The following is a 13,871-nucleotide window of genomic DNA, read 5'->3' as shown; positions in this document are numbered from 1 at the left end:
TTGATAACAAAAAAAGAAAAGAAAAGAAACTACACTGTACCTGAAGAAAATTAAGCATATTTTTAGAAATGAAAACTTTCACTACCATAATGCATCTGGATAATTTACTGTAATTCCCAATTGCTCTATTACATGATTTTTTTGTTCGTTTAATTTTCTTTATTTTTCTTTAATTTCAGTGAAGTCGATGGAAGCTTGTTTCCTCGAGATAAAAAAAAAAAGTCATTGTGACAATTTCAATTTTGAGAAATAAAAATAATATATATATATAAAAATAATCAGAATTGCATGATATACATGCAGAATTTTGAGATATAAACTCAGAATTGTGCAAAATAATAAGAACTGTGCGATATAAACTCAGAATTGTGCAAAATGATAAGAACTGTGCGATATAAACTCAGAATTGTGCAAAATAATAAGAACTGTGCGATATAAACTCAGAATTGTGCAAAATGATAAGAACTGTGCGTGTGTGTGTGTGTGTGTGAGCGTGTGTGTGTGAGCGTGTGTGTGAGCGTATGTGTAAGAGTGTGTGTGAGCATGTGTGTGAGCATGTGTGTGTGAGCGTGTGTAATAATAAGAACTGTGCGATATAAACTCAGAATTGTGCAAAATAATAAGAACTGTGCGATATAAACTCAGAATTGCAATATAAACGCAGAATAGCGAGATATAAACAATGTGAGATATAAGTGCAGAATTGCAAGATATAAATGCAAAATTGCATAATATAAACTCAGAATTGTGAGACATTAATGCTGAATTATGAGATATAATCTCACAGCTGTGAGAAAAACAGTCAGAATTGTGAGTCACAATTACCTTTTTTATTTTTTATCCCGTGGCAGAAACAAGCTTCAATAAAATTCTGACCGAAAATGTTCTTAACAATTTGTGTGCGATTCTTCCTAAAAACATACACTTCAAATCCATCAGACACTTACAGAACATCACAGAAAACATCATAAAAAGCCTAAATAAAATCTCTCCATTTCAGAATATTCCTCAGTCTCTTTTCTATTGGTCCATTAAAGCATAAATCCTGCGTGTCTTCTTTTTCTTCGAAAAAAAACAGTTGCAGGATCATCTTGTCAGTTATTCCAGGTAGTAAAAGGTTAAATGATTCGATGTGTTTCCTTTACAAAATAATTAATTTGGTCCTTTTGTTTGTAATTATTGTGAAATAGCACAAGTCCTCTTCCTGAGGACGACTGTGCTTTAGTGTCCTGAGTGAAGAGCCCATGTGTGTGAGTGTGAGCGAGTGTGTGTGTGAGTGCGTGTGTGTGTGTGTGTGTGTGTGTGTGTGTGTGTGTGTGTGTGTGTGTGTGTGTGTGTGCGTGTGTGTAGGGGTGAGGTGTGTCACGTAGTCACTCGCAGGCCAGTTTGCTGTCGAAGCTGGACAGGCCGATAGCAAAGGCCTGCAGGGCACACATGGGGTAGTTAAAGTCCAGAGTGAAGATGTCCTCCGCCACACGACCAAACTGCATCACGATGTAGTCAGCTGAAAACACAACAACACACAATCACAACGATTTATTGTTTAAAAAAAAAATGTATATGTATTTGTAAAATGTATTTCCCATTTTCATTTAGTTTAACTTTATGTACTAAAATAACTAAAACTGAAAATAATAATAATAATAATACATATAAATATTAAAAAAATTATAAAAATGACTAAAACACCTTTAAAATTACTAATCAATTAAAAAATATATATATAAAAAAATTAAAATGCAATATTTCTCATTTTCATTCATCTTAACGTGATGTACTATAATAACTAAAACTAGAACTTAAAACATTTATTAAAAATTAATAATTAAAAAAAAAGTATAAAAATTAAAATAAATAAAAACTATATAGACAATAAAAAAATTACATAAAACATAATACAAATGATTAAAACAACTTTAAAATTACAAATACTTCAACTAAAATTAAAATGAAAACAGACAATATAAAAATAAAAAGGCAACATTTCTCACATTTTCATTTAGTTTTGTCTACAACAATAACTACAACTAAAAATGAAAAAAAAATTGCATACATATTTAAAAATAAAAAATGATTACAAAAAATTAACATAAAAAGTCATAAAATTCACAAAATTACTAATACTTTAAAAATAAAATGTATATATGTATATAAAATAAAACAGAATTCAAAATATTATCTATATGTGATGTACTAAAATAACTATAACTAAAACTGAAATAAAAAGTAATAAAAATTATATTAAAAACATAAAAAATGACAAACTTTAAAATTATTAATACTTCACCTAAAATTAAATTTTAAATGTAAACATCAAATATAATCTAAATGTTGATATTATATGATATTACCTAAATATATCTCACGTAAATACATCTAAATATGTAAGGGATAATGCATGGCTAGCTGTGCATTAAACGATTTTAATGCACAACGTGGAGGCCAAGAACCACACGACGCGAAGCGGAGGACAGAGATGAAATTGTGCGATAAGATCACATTTCTTTGAATGAATTATAGCATTTATTTAAATTAACTATTAATTGAGAGAGAAAGAGAGGTGTGTGTGTGTGTGTGTGTGTTACCTGCGTCTGCGCGTCTCTCTACAAACAGTGAAGCTGTGTAACTTCAAAAACAGCAATTTTACCACCTTGTTGCTGAGGAATATAATGTAGCGAGAGAAAAAAAATACGAATTTCGAATATTCGTCGAATTTAAAATAAAAATCCACATTTTAGGTGTGCGTCAGGCAGCCTTATCAGTGGCGCACGAGATGCAATGACGATGTAAGTGTCGTTGCATTATAATGTTTTTGTTAGCCCTTCCAGTTGAAGCCACTAGATGCGGCGCTGCTGCGTTGTTCATTACAAATATTGCGGAAAAAAGAACATAAATGCAGAGAAGATCTTGTTTACGTCAAAACTGAAACCAAGCCGTTCACACAGAACACATATTTATCGCATTTTCTAGAAGGGATGTCTATCACCGTTGCACTCGCGTCTCGCACAAAAGAGCCGCATGTTTAGAAAGCCATGTAAAATTAATGCAAGTTCAACTTTTAAAAAACATGTCTCGAGACTTTATGGCAGATTTTCCCCATCCCACTGCATCTCAAGTTTTTAAATGAAAAAAGTACTATTTGTGATTGGTTTTCGGTCCTTTGTATTAAACTATACATACATGCATGATTCTGTTTTGTTTCTAATTGTTTAAGCAACTTAATTATATATGGTTTATAAACATTATTTTAAACATTATGCACTTTTTTCAAATATAGTCGTGTTATTTTATTGCTTTGAATAAACGTGCATTAGTAATATTTTGCTCGATGTGCCCTCTTGTGGCCTCAGGAGAGAAGCCAAAAGCTTTTTTCCCTCCTAACTGAAATTATGCATTTTAAATTCTAATATGAGTTGAATATTGATAATATTTAAGTAAAAAATTCGAATTTAGTTTTTCAGCCATTTTGACACCCCTAGTAGCGATCTAGTATCTGGCTTGGAACTACCTGTGCATTAAACGGTTTTACTGCATACCTGCCAGCCAATTAGAATTCAGGCAGACCATGGTATAAGTCTATATATATATATAACACCTCACACTGCTTGACTGAGGTGACTTACGGTCGTTGTCGTGGATGATCTGGAAGTTCTTGACGGAGGCCTGCGTGACTCTGCCGTGGAAGTTGAGCACGTAGGACTGCGTGTCGTCGTTCCACACCGGCGCTTTATTGTGCAGCTCGATCAGATTCTCCAGCGAGTGATTCTGCCATTTACTCAGCAGAGACTCCTGCTCCTGAAACACACACACACACACACATCAGCTGCTGCGCTCATGGTGATGATCTGACTGACAGCAGCCAGAGGAGACACTAGACGGGTTTCCATCCAAAGCTGCGAATTTAACTTAACTCAAAACTGGAATATCGCATAAAACATTTGCGAACAAGCATCGTTTCCATCCAACAAGTCAAAGAGAACAAAATCGTCACTTCCTGATAAACTGGCATGAGAACGCAGTCATGTAAGACATTTCTGGGAGGCAATTATACAGAAATACTTTGATGATCATTTCCGAATGACCATAACAACATTTCAGATGCTGTGTAATGAGATTGGTCCGCTGGTTAGTCAGGTTTTGCCGTCCCATAGTGCAGTCACATGACTTTTTTGATGCGCTTGGAGGAATTTATTCGCAAAATGCGTTTCCATCTCCCATTATTCGCATCAACCCTTTATCGCACGAGTCAATAACCACCTCAAGCGAGCAGAAAAACTTTTTTTGCGAATTAAGGGATTTTTATTGGAAATTTGGCGTTTCCATCATTCGTTTCTCATGCGATACTTCAATAGGTGATGGAAACATAGCTACTCACACACGCGGGCCGAACCGGAACCCGCTCGAAGTTCATGTTCATGCCGGGAATGATCACGGTCATCTTCCGCGGCCCTTTGAAGCCCAGAACATTGGTCTCCTAAAAACATACACACACACACACACACACACAATAAGAAGTGGGCAAAACCACTCAGAAACAGAGAGGAACAGAGACACACTGACGTAGCAGACGGCGGCGAGCTCCTGTCGTGTGTTGGTTTCCTCCAGCAGCGCTCCGGGGGTTTTCGAGGGGTTCGTGCCGTTATCGTACACAGTAAACTTGGTTCCCATCAGATTAGACCTGCGGTGAACGGTGAACATCATCAACTCATCATCTAATGAATGGCAGAACATCAACTCACACAGACTCCAAAACAAGCTAAATGTGACTTCAGTCGTGGCATTGGGCAGCAAAGGGTTAAAAGGACAAACGTGAAGCTTGTGTTTTTAATACAGCACATTAATTATTCAGTAAAAAATGTTTATTATCTGGGCTACACACTGTCTAACTCAAGAGTTTTCTACTTTTATATTCTAAAATTCAAAAGGCAGCTATATATTTTCGTGCATAAAGATTAACTGAAAAAATCATGTTAGAAATGTGTAAAATGTCATTTAGAAAATATTCAGTACCTAATACAATAAATGACAACATATTTTCTACGTAGCTATATTACTTATATTTTTATTTTAACCAATTTTTTATTATTCATTTAAATACATCTTTCATTATTTATTTTTTATTTAAATATATTTTTTATTATTTATTTTAATATTTTTGTATTACTTTTATTATTTATTCAATTTTTTATCTAATTGTTATTTATTTGAACACAATTTTTAATAGTTATTTGAATACAATTTTGATTATTAATGTATTTGAATAACATTTTTTATATTTTATTTTAATACAATTTTGTTTATTTATCTATTTCAATTTAATTTTATTTTTTTTTTTTAACTATTTTTATTTATTTATTTTAATCTAATTTTTTTTTTTTTTATAAAATTTTTAAAATTAAATTTATCTATTTAAATAATTTTTGTTTTACTTATTTATTTTTACACTCCATACACTGTTTTTCTCCTAACTTTTTCACGGCCCCCCAACACTCCCTTTTATTTAGTGTCATGCTCATGTGTTTCTATTGAAAATGCAGTACTGAAACCACAATTGATGCTTTAAAGAAACGGGATGAGTTGAAATTGTTTTCTGTGGTAACTGACTGGATGTCACTAGATCTTGACGTGTATTGAACCAGAAACATCCGATCAATCATAAGTTCAGTGTTAAATTGGATCTGATCATTTGAAGGTCACTTGTGACTGAATCTCCTGAGATGAGACGAGTTAATACCAGACAAAAAACACCAGAGAGGCACCTCAGTTTTCCTATGAAGCTCTCGGCCTCGCGGGACAGATCTGTGGCGTCTACAGAGATCAGATAGTTGGATGTTTTGCTCTTTTTCCTCTTGCGTCCGGCCAATAAGAACACCTAAGAGAGAGAGAGAGAGATGAGCGAGAGAGCACTAAAGTGAGCAGAAGTGATTGTGAAGCATCAGATCAAACCTTCTTGCCGTCTTCTCTCTCCAGGTGCATGTAATACGTGGGATAGAGGCCGCGGTCCATGCCCTTCTTATCCCGCGAGATGCGGCACTTGACGGTGACTCCCCGCGGAGCCGGACGGAGCACAAACTCCTCCAGATTATCCACCTCAACGGAGGAGCCCTCAGCCGATGGAGAACCCAGCGGGAGACACTCCTGATGGGACAGAAAGACAAAACTCACACATTCAGTGCTCAGATATGAATGAGTGATGAAAATACACCATTAATTATTCTCACAGGGTCTCTGAGAAAAGGAGGAAAGTTCACAAACTGAATGAAATACTTTCCCGTATCCCAGTTTAATATCCAGAGTTTAATGGACTCTATGCACAATCGCTTCCGCATTCAGGCCACTGCAACTTCCGATGCAATGGCAGTGTATGGAAATTGTGAGAAAATTAAGCACAAAATGAAATCTTGATGCAGTGTTACACAACAGCATTATTGATGTTGTTTTTATTATTTAATCTGTTTTTTTATTTATTTATTTTATTTTATCAATTAAAAAATATTTCTATATTTTTTATTTTCAATATTTTAATTTATTGTAATCAAATTTATACAATTTCTACTTATAATTTAAATGTATTATTTAAACTATTATTTATATTTTATTATTCATTTATTTTCATTCATTTTATTATTTCAAAATATTCATTTATTTTAATATTTTTCCATTATTTATTTTAAGCTAATTTTTATCATATAATTTTATAGTTACGTTTAAAAAAAAAAAGATTATTTATTTGTTTTATTTTATTTATTTTTGTATTAAATTGTACTAGTTACATGTTTTAACCTATTTTCCCATTATGTATTTATTTCTTCTTTCTTTCTTTCTTCATTTATTTATAAAGCACATTTTAAAACAACCAAGGGTTGACCAAAGTGCTGTACATAGTTGTAGAAAATACACAAAAACAGTACAGTAAAAATTTAACCCAGCATACATTTTTCAAATAAATAAGATTTAAGCATTGATTTAAAAACAGACAAGAAGGTGCTGTTCGAATGGCAACAGGGAGATTATTCCAAAGTGTTGGCCCGGCAATAGCAAAAGCTCGGTCACCACGATGTTTCAGTCTGGACCTAGGGACGGATAACATTTTTAAAGGCCCCGATCTAAGTGGTCTCGCTGAGGTGTGTGAGTGCAACAACTCAGTGAGGTAGACTGGCGCAAGATTATTTAATATTTTAAATTCAACTCTGAATTTTACAGGCAACCACTGGAGAGAGATCAAGATAGGACAGATGTGCTGGAATTTACGTGTTCTCGTCAAAAGCCTGGCTGCTGCGTTTTGGACCAGTTGTAAATGCTCCATGGATGAGCAGTTAATCCCATAATAAAGTGAATTACAATAGTCTAAACGGGAAATAACAAATGCATGAATTACTTTTTCGAAGTTCCTGGTTGATAACAAAGGTTTCACTTTAGCCAGGTGACGCAGATTGAAAAAACACACTTTAACTACTCCATTTATCTGTTTGTCGAGCTTTAGACCAGAATCAAGCCAAAAACTTACATTTTTTGCACATGGAGTAACCCACTGAGCTAAGGAACCAAAGTTACATTTACAGGCATTAAAAGCGTCACTAAAGCTCGGTCACCACGATGTTTCAGTCTGGACCTAGGGACGGATAACATTTTTAAAGGCCCCGATCTAAGTGGTCTCGCTGAGGTGTGTGAGTGCAACAACTCAGTGAGGTAGACTGGCGCAAGATTATTTAATATTTTAAATTCAACTCTGAATTTTACAGGCAACCACTGGAGAGAGATCAAGATAGGACAGATGTGCTGGAATTTACGTGTTCTCGTCAAAAGCCTGGCTGCTGCGTTTTGGACCAGTTGTAAACGCTCCATGGATGAGCAGTTAATCCCATAATAAAGTGAATTACAATAGTCTAAACGGGAAATAACAAATGCATGAATTACTTTTTCGAAGTTCCTGGTTGATAACAAAGGTTTCACTTTAGCCAGGCGACGAAGATTGAAAAAACACACTTTAACTACTCCATTTATCTGTTTGTCGAGCTTTAGACCAGAATCAAGCCAAAAACTTACATTTTTTGCACATGGAGTAACCCACTGAGCTAAGGAACCAAAGTTACATTTACAGGCATTAAAAGCGTCACTAGGTCCAAACAGAATTACTTCAGTTTTACCTTCGTTTAGAGTCAAACATCTTTTTGTAAGCCATGACTTAAGTTCCTGAATGCATGCATACAGAGCTCCTAGCGCATTTTTATCATTTGGTTTAAAGGGGAGGTACAACTGGACATCATCTGCATATAAACGAAAAGAAATTCCATATTTCCATCTTTTTAAAATATTTTTAATATTTTTATTACTTATTTTAATCTTTTTCATTATTTTTTTAATCTACTTGTATCACTTATCTATTTATTTTAATTGTATTATTTATATTTTAATCTATTTTTTAATATTTATTTATTTTAATATATTTTCCCATTTATATTTTGTTGTTTTTTATTTTTAATCTTTTTTATTGTTTTATTTAAAAACAAAACGTTTTTTTTTTTTATTTAAAGCTTCTGAAACTCATTTCTGAAATGTTTATGGTATAATATAATATAATACACTAAAATAATGTTATGTTAATGTTATGTACTATAGTTATATTATATCTAATATACTATATCGTAATGTCATTATTTATGAATTGACAGTTATATGATGTGACAGAAAGAGTTTGCTACAGCACTGAGACTTCAGCAGAAACACACACACAGTCAGTCAGTGTGCATCAAACTGTGGCTGTGTGTTTGTGTGGAGGTTGTTGTGTCTGTCTGACCGTGGTTGATTTGGTGCTGGAGGCTGACGCAGGACGAGTGCTTTCTGTGTTCGGCGACAGCGATCGGCTTCGCTCTTCAGCTTCATCATCATCTTCCTCGCTGGCCTCGTCGTAGTTCATGCTGCCAGACAGTCCTGAGAGAAACAGAGTTTAAAGAGCTGGAGATGAGAAACAACAGATGCTGCGCCGAGACGAGGACTGACATTTACACGCAATCTCCTGAGACACCCTCACACACACACACACACTTTTCTGCAGCGGGCGGCGAGGGCTGCTGCGGTGGACTGACCGACAGAACCTGGATCTTACTGCCCAGATCTGGAGCTTCTGAACCCAGCAGAGCCGCGGGGCCGTCGATGCCTGACGGACAAGCGCACACACATTAAATCATTCACACACAAAACACACATACAGCCACAGAGCGACATACTGAATGCAAATCAAAGCACAATATTCAATTCTACATCTATTCAGCAGGCGGAGAGATCATTTTTGTTTGATAATGGAAACTAAAAAAGTCTGACTGCAAATGAACGAAAAACCTTCTCAGAGAGAGTGAAGGACGAACAGCAGATATGAGTCCTGAGAAACAGATAAGAGAAGGCAAAACTATTACACAAACCACACTGAAGCAAAACAGTGGGATGAATAATAAAGAGCATAGTGAGGAGTGTCATGATTTAAAGGCATAGTTCACCTAAAAAAAAAAAAAAGAGATGATGTTAATTTACTCACCTTCATGCCATCCAAGATGTAGCTGACTTTCTTTCTTCTTCAGTAGAACAGTAAAGAAGATTTTTAGCATAAACCGTGCTCCTTGGTGATTCATACAATGCAAGTCAATGGGTACCGGCACTTTGAGAGTCAAAAAATACAGGCAACACCAAATGAATCCCTGTGGCTCCTGATGATATATTGAGGTCTGTGCAAGAAACTGAACATCATTTACAACATTATTACCAGTAATCCAGAGCCTCAGGGCAAATGGGAAGTATGATTCTTTTCCGTGAACTGCTTGTTTCAGACAGTTCGTTTCAATGAACTGGTTCAATTCACTAGTTTGATTACATGATCATGCAATGATGTCACATATATGCAATTATATTATTAAAGCACCCAATTATGATGTGAATAGTGCATGTTTTGCATGTCTAAGGCATATAAAGTGAATAAACTTGTTTTCATCAGCTCACCTTTTTACATAAACAATGTTAAACCATAAAAATGTTCATTTCACTGGAGCGCTGAATGAGTTCATTCATCATAGGATCAGATATGCCGCTATTTTGGCTCATTTCGAGTCGGAGTGACTGTTAGGCGTCTGAAAATGAGTTTTAATTGAGTAATTTGTACATCTGTGCTGCTCGAGCTGTGAACTGATTCAAACGATTCTGATTTGATGAACTGCTTCAACTAGTTCACTAAAAAGAATCGGTTTAAAAGAATGATTCGTTTGTGAACCGGACATCACTCAGGAGGCTCTGGATTACAGGTAATAATAATGTTGTAAATAATGTTCAGGGTTTTTTTTGCACAGACCGTTCGTTTAGACCTCAATATACCATCAGGAGCCACAAGTATACATTTTGTGTTGCTTTTTTTGACTCTCAAAGTGCCGGTAGCCATTGACTTGCATTTTATGAATCACCAAAGACCAGGGTATAAGCTAAAAATCTTCTTTACTGTTCTACTGAAGAAAAAAAGTCACCTACATCTCGAGTGGTCTGAGGGCGAGTAAATTAAGAGCAAATTAGCCCTGGGCGATATGGCAAAAAATTAAAATCTTGATTTTTTTCAGAACGTTTGACCGATTCCCGATTTTTTAACTAGTCAACTTGAAAATGTAACTACAACATGATTCAAGTAACTTTTTCTTTATTAACCCTCTAGCTACAGAAAATTCTATTCCAAGTGCAGCACACATTAAGTAAATGTTAAACAAATCACTTGTTACATATCTTTGCAGAAAAGATGCATGAACTACAACTACATCTTGTACAAACTTGTCTTATAGGTATGTTCAGAAATAATTTGAGAAAAAATGATTTAAATAATTTGAAAAAAATTTGAAAGGTAATTCAAATTCAAAATTACTGAAGGTATAACACCAGTAGACTATTATTAACTATAAATGTTCTGTAAAAACAATGAACAGCAGCTGTCAGCCTGTCACCATGATGCAAACATGAAATATCAGACGTACACTAGTAGTTCTTCACGGGGTTTTTTAAATTCGATTGCGCTGCTTTTCCATTGTTTTTTCTATGTAAACATGGGTGTGTTTGACTGTTGCGCTCGTGTCATGCATGATACATGTCTGAATGACATTTAATAATTCTGATTTTAATTCTCTCTGATTTTAACTCTCTATTCTAATTCTAACACTTGTCCCTTTTAAACTTGCACTCTATTCATTTGCTGCTTGTTTTCTTTAAAAAAAAAAAAAACTAACACTTGCTTTCTAATCTTTTTCTATTCTATCTGTTTTCTTTTTATTTATTATATTATTTAAAAAACCCTTGCTAGGTGTACTGCGTTAAGCTAACTGAGACTTGTTATAGCACTTGTATAGCATTGCTCTTTTCTTAGTTTCGATTGCTTCCATTGTCCTCATTTGTAAGTTGCTTTGGATAAAAGCGTCTGCTAAATGACTAAATGTAAATGTAATGATACGGCATTCTAAAAACGCGTCGCTCAAGTTGAAAGAAGTTCACTCCCATCTTCTTGCATGTTTTTTCTAGTCCACAAAAGCGAATTCTGTGTGATATGAGCGCGTCACACGTGAGCAGTTAATCACGAGTGCCGACATGCGGTTGGATCGATCTTTTCTCTTTACTGTCATCATTGGCATATTGTCAAAGTGTCTAATTCTAACGTTTGGTAATATTTCTATTCAAAATCCCGATTCCTCGATTTCTAAGAAACAAAATCGTGGCAAAACATTAAATTAGAATGAATCGATAAAATCTTCATTTTTGGGTGAACTGTCCCTTTAAAGCCTCACCATCCAGGATGATGTCACTGGCAGTGCTGAGGTGCGGCTCCACGAGTGGCGCTTGTTCTTCACTGCGGCGGGGCAGCGAGCGCCGCGGACGTCCCTCTGAGTTCGGCTGGACCATCAGCGGCTCCTGACGCTTCCGCCGCTGCTTCTGCTCCAGCAGCGCCCTCTGCAGACACAATAACACCATTAACACACTCAGATCATTCATTATTCATCCTTCTTGTTCTTCCCTGCGGCGGGGCCGCGAGCGCCGCAGACGTCCCTCTGAGTTCGGCTGGACCATCAGCGGCTCCTGACGCTTCCGCCGCTGCTTCTGCTCCAGCAGCGCCCTCTGCAGACACAATAACACCATTAACACACTCAGATCATTCATTATTCATCCTTTACTAGATGCATACAGTGCATTTAATAGAGGGTCAAACCATTAGAGCAAGTATAAAACGAGGGTGTTGTCTGTTAATGTGGCTTTTTAGAGAATATGCAATCAGATCATGAGACACTTGGAGCGACTTACTATACAGGAATCATCATTCTGCTGTTGTGTTTCTTTTCCAGTGTTCTTATTGTTAACTAAAACTACTAAAGTACATTTTCAGTAATTTAAACAAAGATGAAATTAAAAATATATATAGAAATGTTACAAGAAAAACTTCAACTTTAAAAAATTAATAGGAACTTTTTATTCCAGTGTTACTATTGTTGACAAATTTTTTGGTAATTGAAATAAAATAATATAAATATTATTTAAATATATAATATATATAAATATTAAATATAAAAATTGAAATGTTGTTTCTATACCAGTATTGTTATTCTAAACTATTAAAAATGATTTGTCGTTCATTGAAATTAAGCTGAAAAAAAAAAGTAAATGTTACATAAAAAATGAAACCTATAAAAACATGAACATAAACTTAAAATGTTGCTTCTATTCAGTGTTTTTATTGTCAACTAAAACTATTAAAAAATGTTTCTGGAAAATAAAAGAAAGTATAAAATAAAATAAACCTGTAAAACTTAAAATGTTGTTTCTATTCCAGTATTGTTATTGTTAGCTAAAACTACAAAAAATTATTTATGGCAGTTGAAATGAAGCTGAAATAAAATAAAATATAAATATTACATAGAAAATTCTGGCAACTAACTGATATAAAATTCAAGTTGAAGTATAAAATTACTAAAACTGAGAGCAAAATTAACCAAAGCTAAATGCAAAAAAAAAAAAAAATGGTAACATTAAAATGAAAACTGGCAATATAAAAAAAGCTGATTTAAAATATTAATAAATACTAGTACATTAATAGTACTAAAATAACACTATTCTATTCTGCTATGTAAGTATTTTAAGCTACAACATTTTGTCCACTACATCATTCCCATACTTCCGTTTCCTGTTATTTCATAGTTTTGATGATTATAAAATGTGAAAAACAGTCACACGAAAGAGTAAGTAGGAGTATCCAAACATGTGACAGCTATTGTGATACAAAGATAATCTACTAGAGCTGAGATAAAAACAGCGAGAGCTCTGTACGGCACAGGAAGTGAATGATAACAGTCAAGGATCAGGAGGATGAGCAGAAAACACACACAATCCTTCCCAGAAACAAAACACTCACAGAAAGATGAAGAAGTTGACGCATGCTCGCTAGAATCATCCTTACAACAGCAGAACCGAACTGTGTGTGTGTGTGTGTGTGTGTGTGTGTGTGAGAGAGAGAGAGAGAGAGAAGTGGGATGAAATGACAGTAGATGACAGACAGGAAGAGAAATGAGGGCTGCTGACACAATGAGAGTTTCACTTAAAGTCAGACGATGCTGTTCAGCTCACGCTGAGGGGCGGAAACACTGGAAACAATCAATCGCTTCACAATGGAAAGTAACATCCATACTGTGTATTATTGTGTGCTATTGTGTATTATTGTTTTATTGCTTTTTGATGTGTTTTATAATGTTTTGATGTGTTACCGTGTATTATTTTGTTTTGATACGTGTTATTGTGTATTATTTTGTTTTATTGTGTTTTTTGTTGTGTTTTATAATTTATAGATGTGCTACCAAGTATTATTAATT

The 13,871-nt window shown here is 34.7% G+C and overlaps 1 protein-coding gene and 1 long non-coding RNA gene across 2 annotated transcripts in view; both read right to left on the bottom strand.

The window, feature by feature from the left end:
• Positions 1-797: 797 nt before the first annotated feature.
• LOC107658756 (tubby-related protein 3-like) lies at positions 798-12,006 on the bottom strand. The gene is given in 9 exon segments (XM_016447405.1): positions 798-1,504; positions 3,624-3,795; positions 4,376-4,474; positions 4,561-4,678; positions 5,760-5,872; positions 5,947-6,138; positions 8,798-8,995; positions 9,036-9,157; positions 11,802-12,006. Coding segments are annotated over 9 exon segments (1,353 nt in total). The 3' UTR covers positions 798-1,370.
• A 30-nt stretch (positions 12,007-12,036) lies between these two features.
• LOC107658983 (uncharacterized) overlaps positions 12,037-13,871 on the bottom strand; it is a 23,164-nt gene continuing 21,329 nt past the window's right edge. The window contains exon 4 of the long non-coding RNA XR_001630860.1: positions 12,037-12,129. This is a non-coding gene — a long non-coding RNA (uncharacterized LOC107658983). The remainder of the gene's footprint in view (positions 12,130-13,871) is intronic.

The sequence above is a fragment of the Sinocyclocheilus anshuiensis genome, unplaced genomic scaffold (genome assembly GCF_001515605.1).
Source record: "Sinocyclocheilus anshuiensis isolate Anshui unplaced genomic scaffold, SAMN03320099.WGS_v1.1 scaffold283, whole genome shotgun sequence".
NCBI lineage: Eukaryota > Metazoa > Chordata > Actinopteri > Cypriniformes > Cyprinidae > Sinocyclocheilus > Sinocyclocheilus anshuiensis.
Note: the sequence above shows the minus strand (reverse complement) of the source record. Positions and strands in the feature narration are given on the sequence as shown.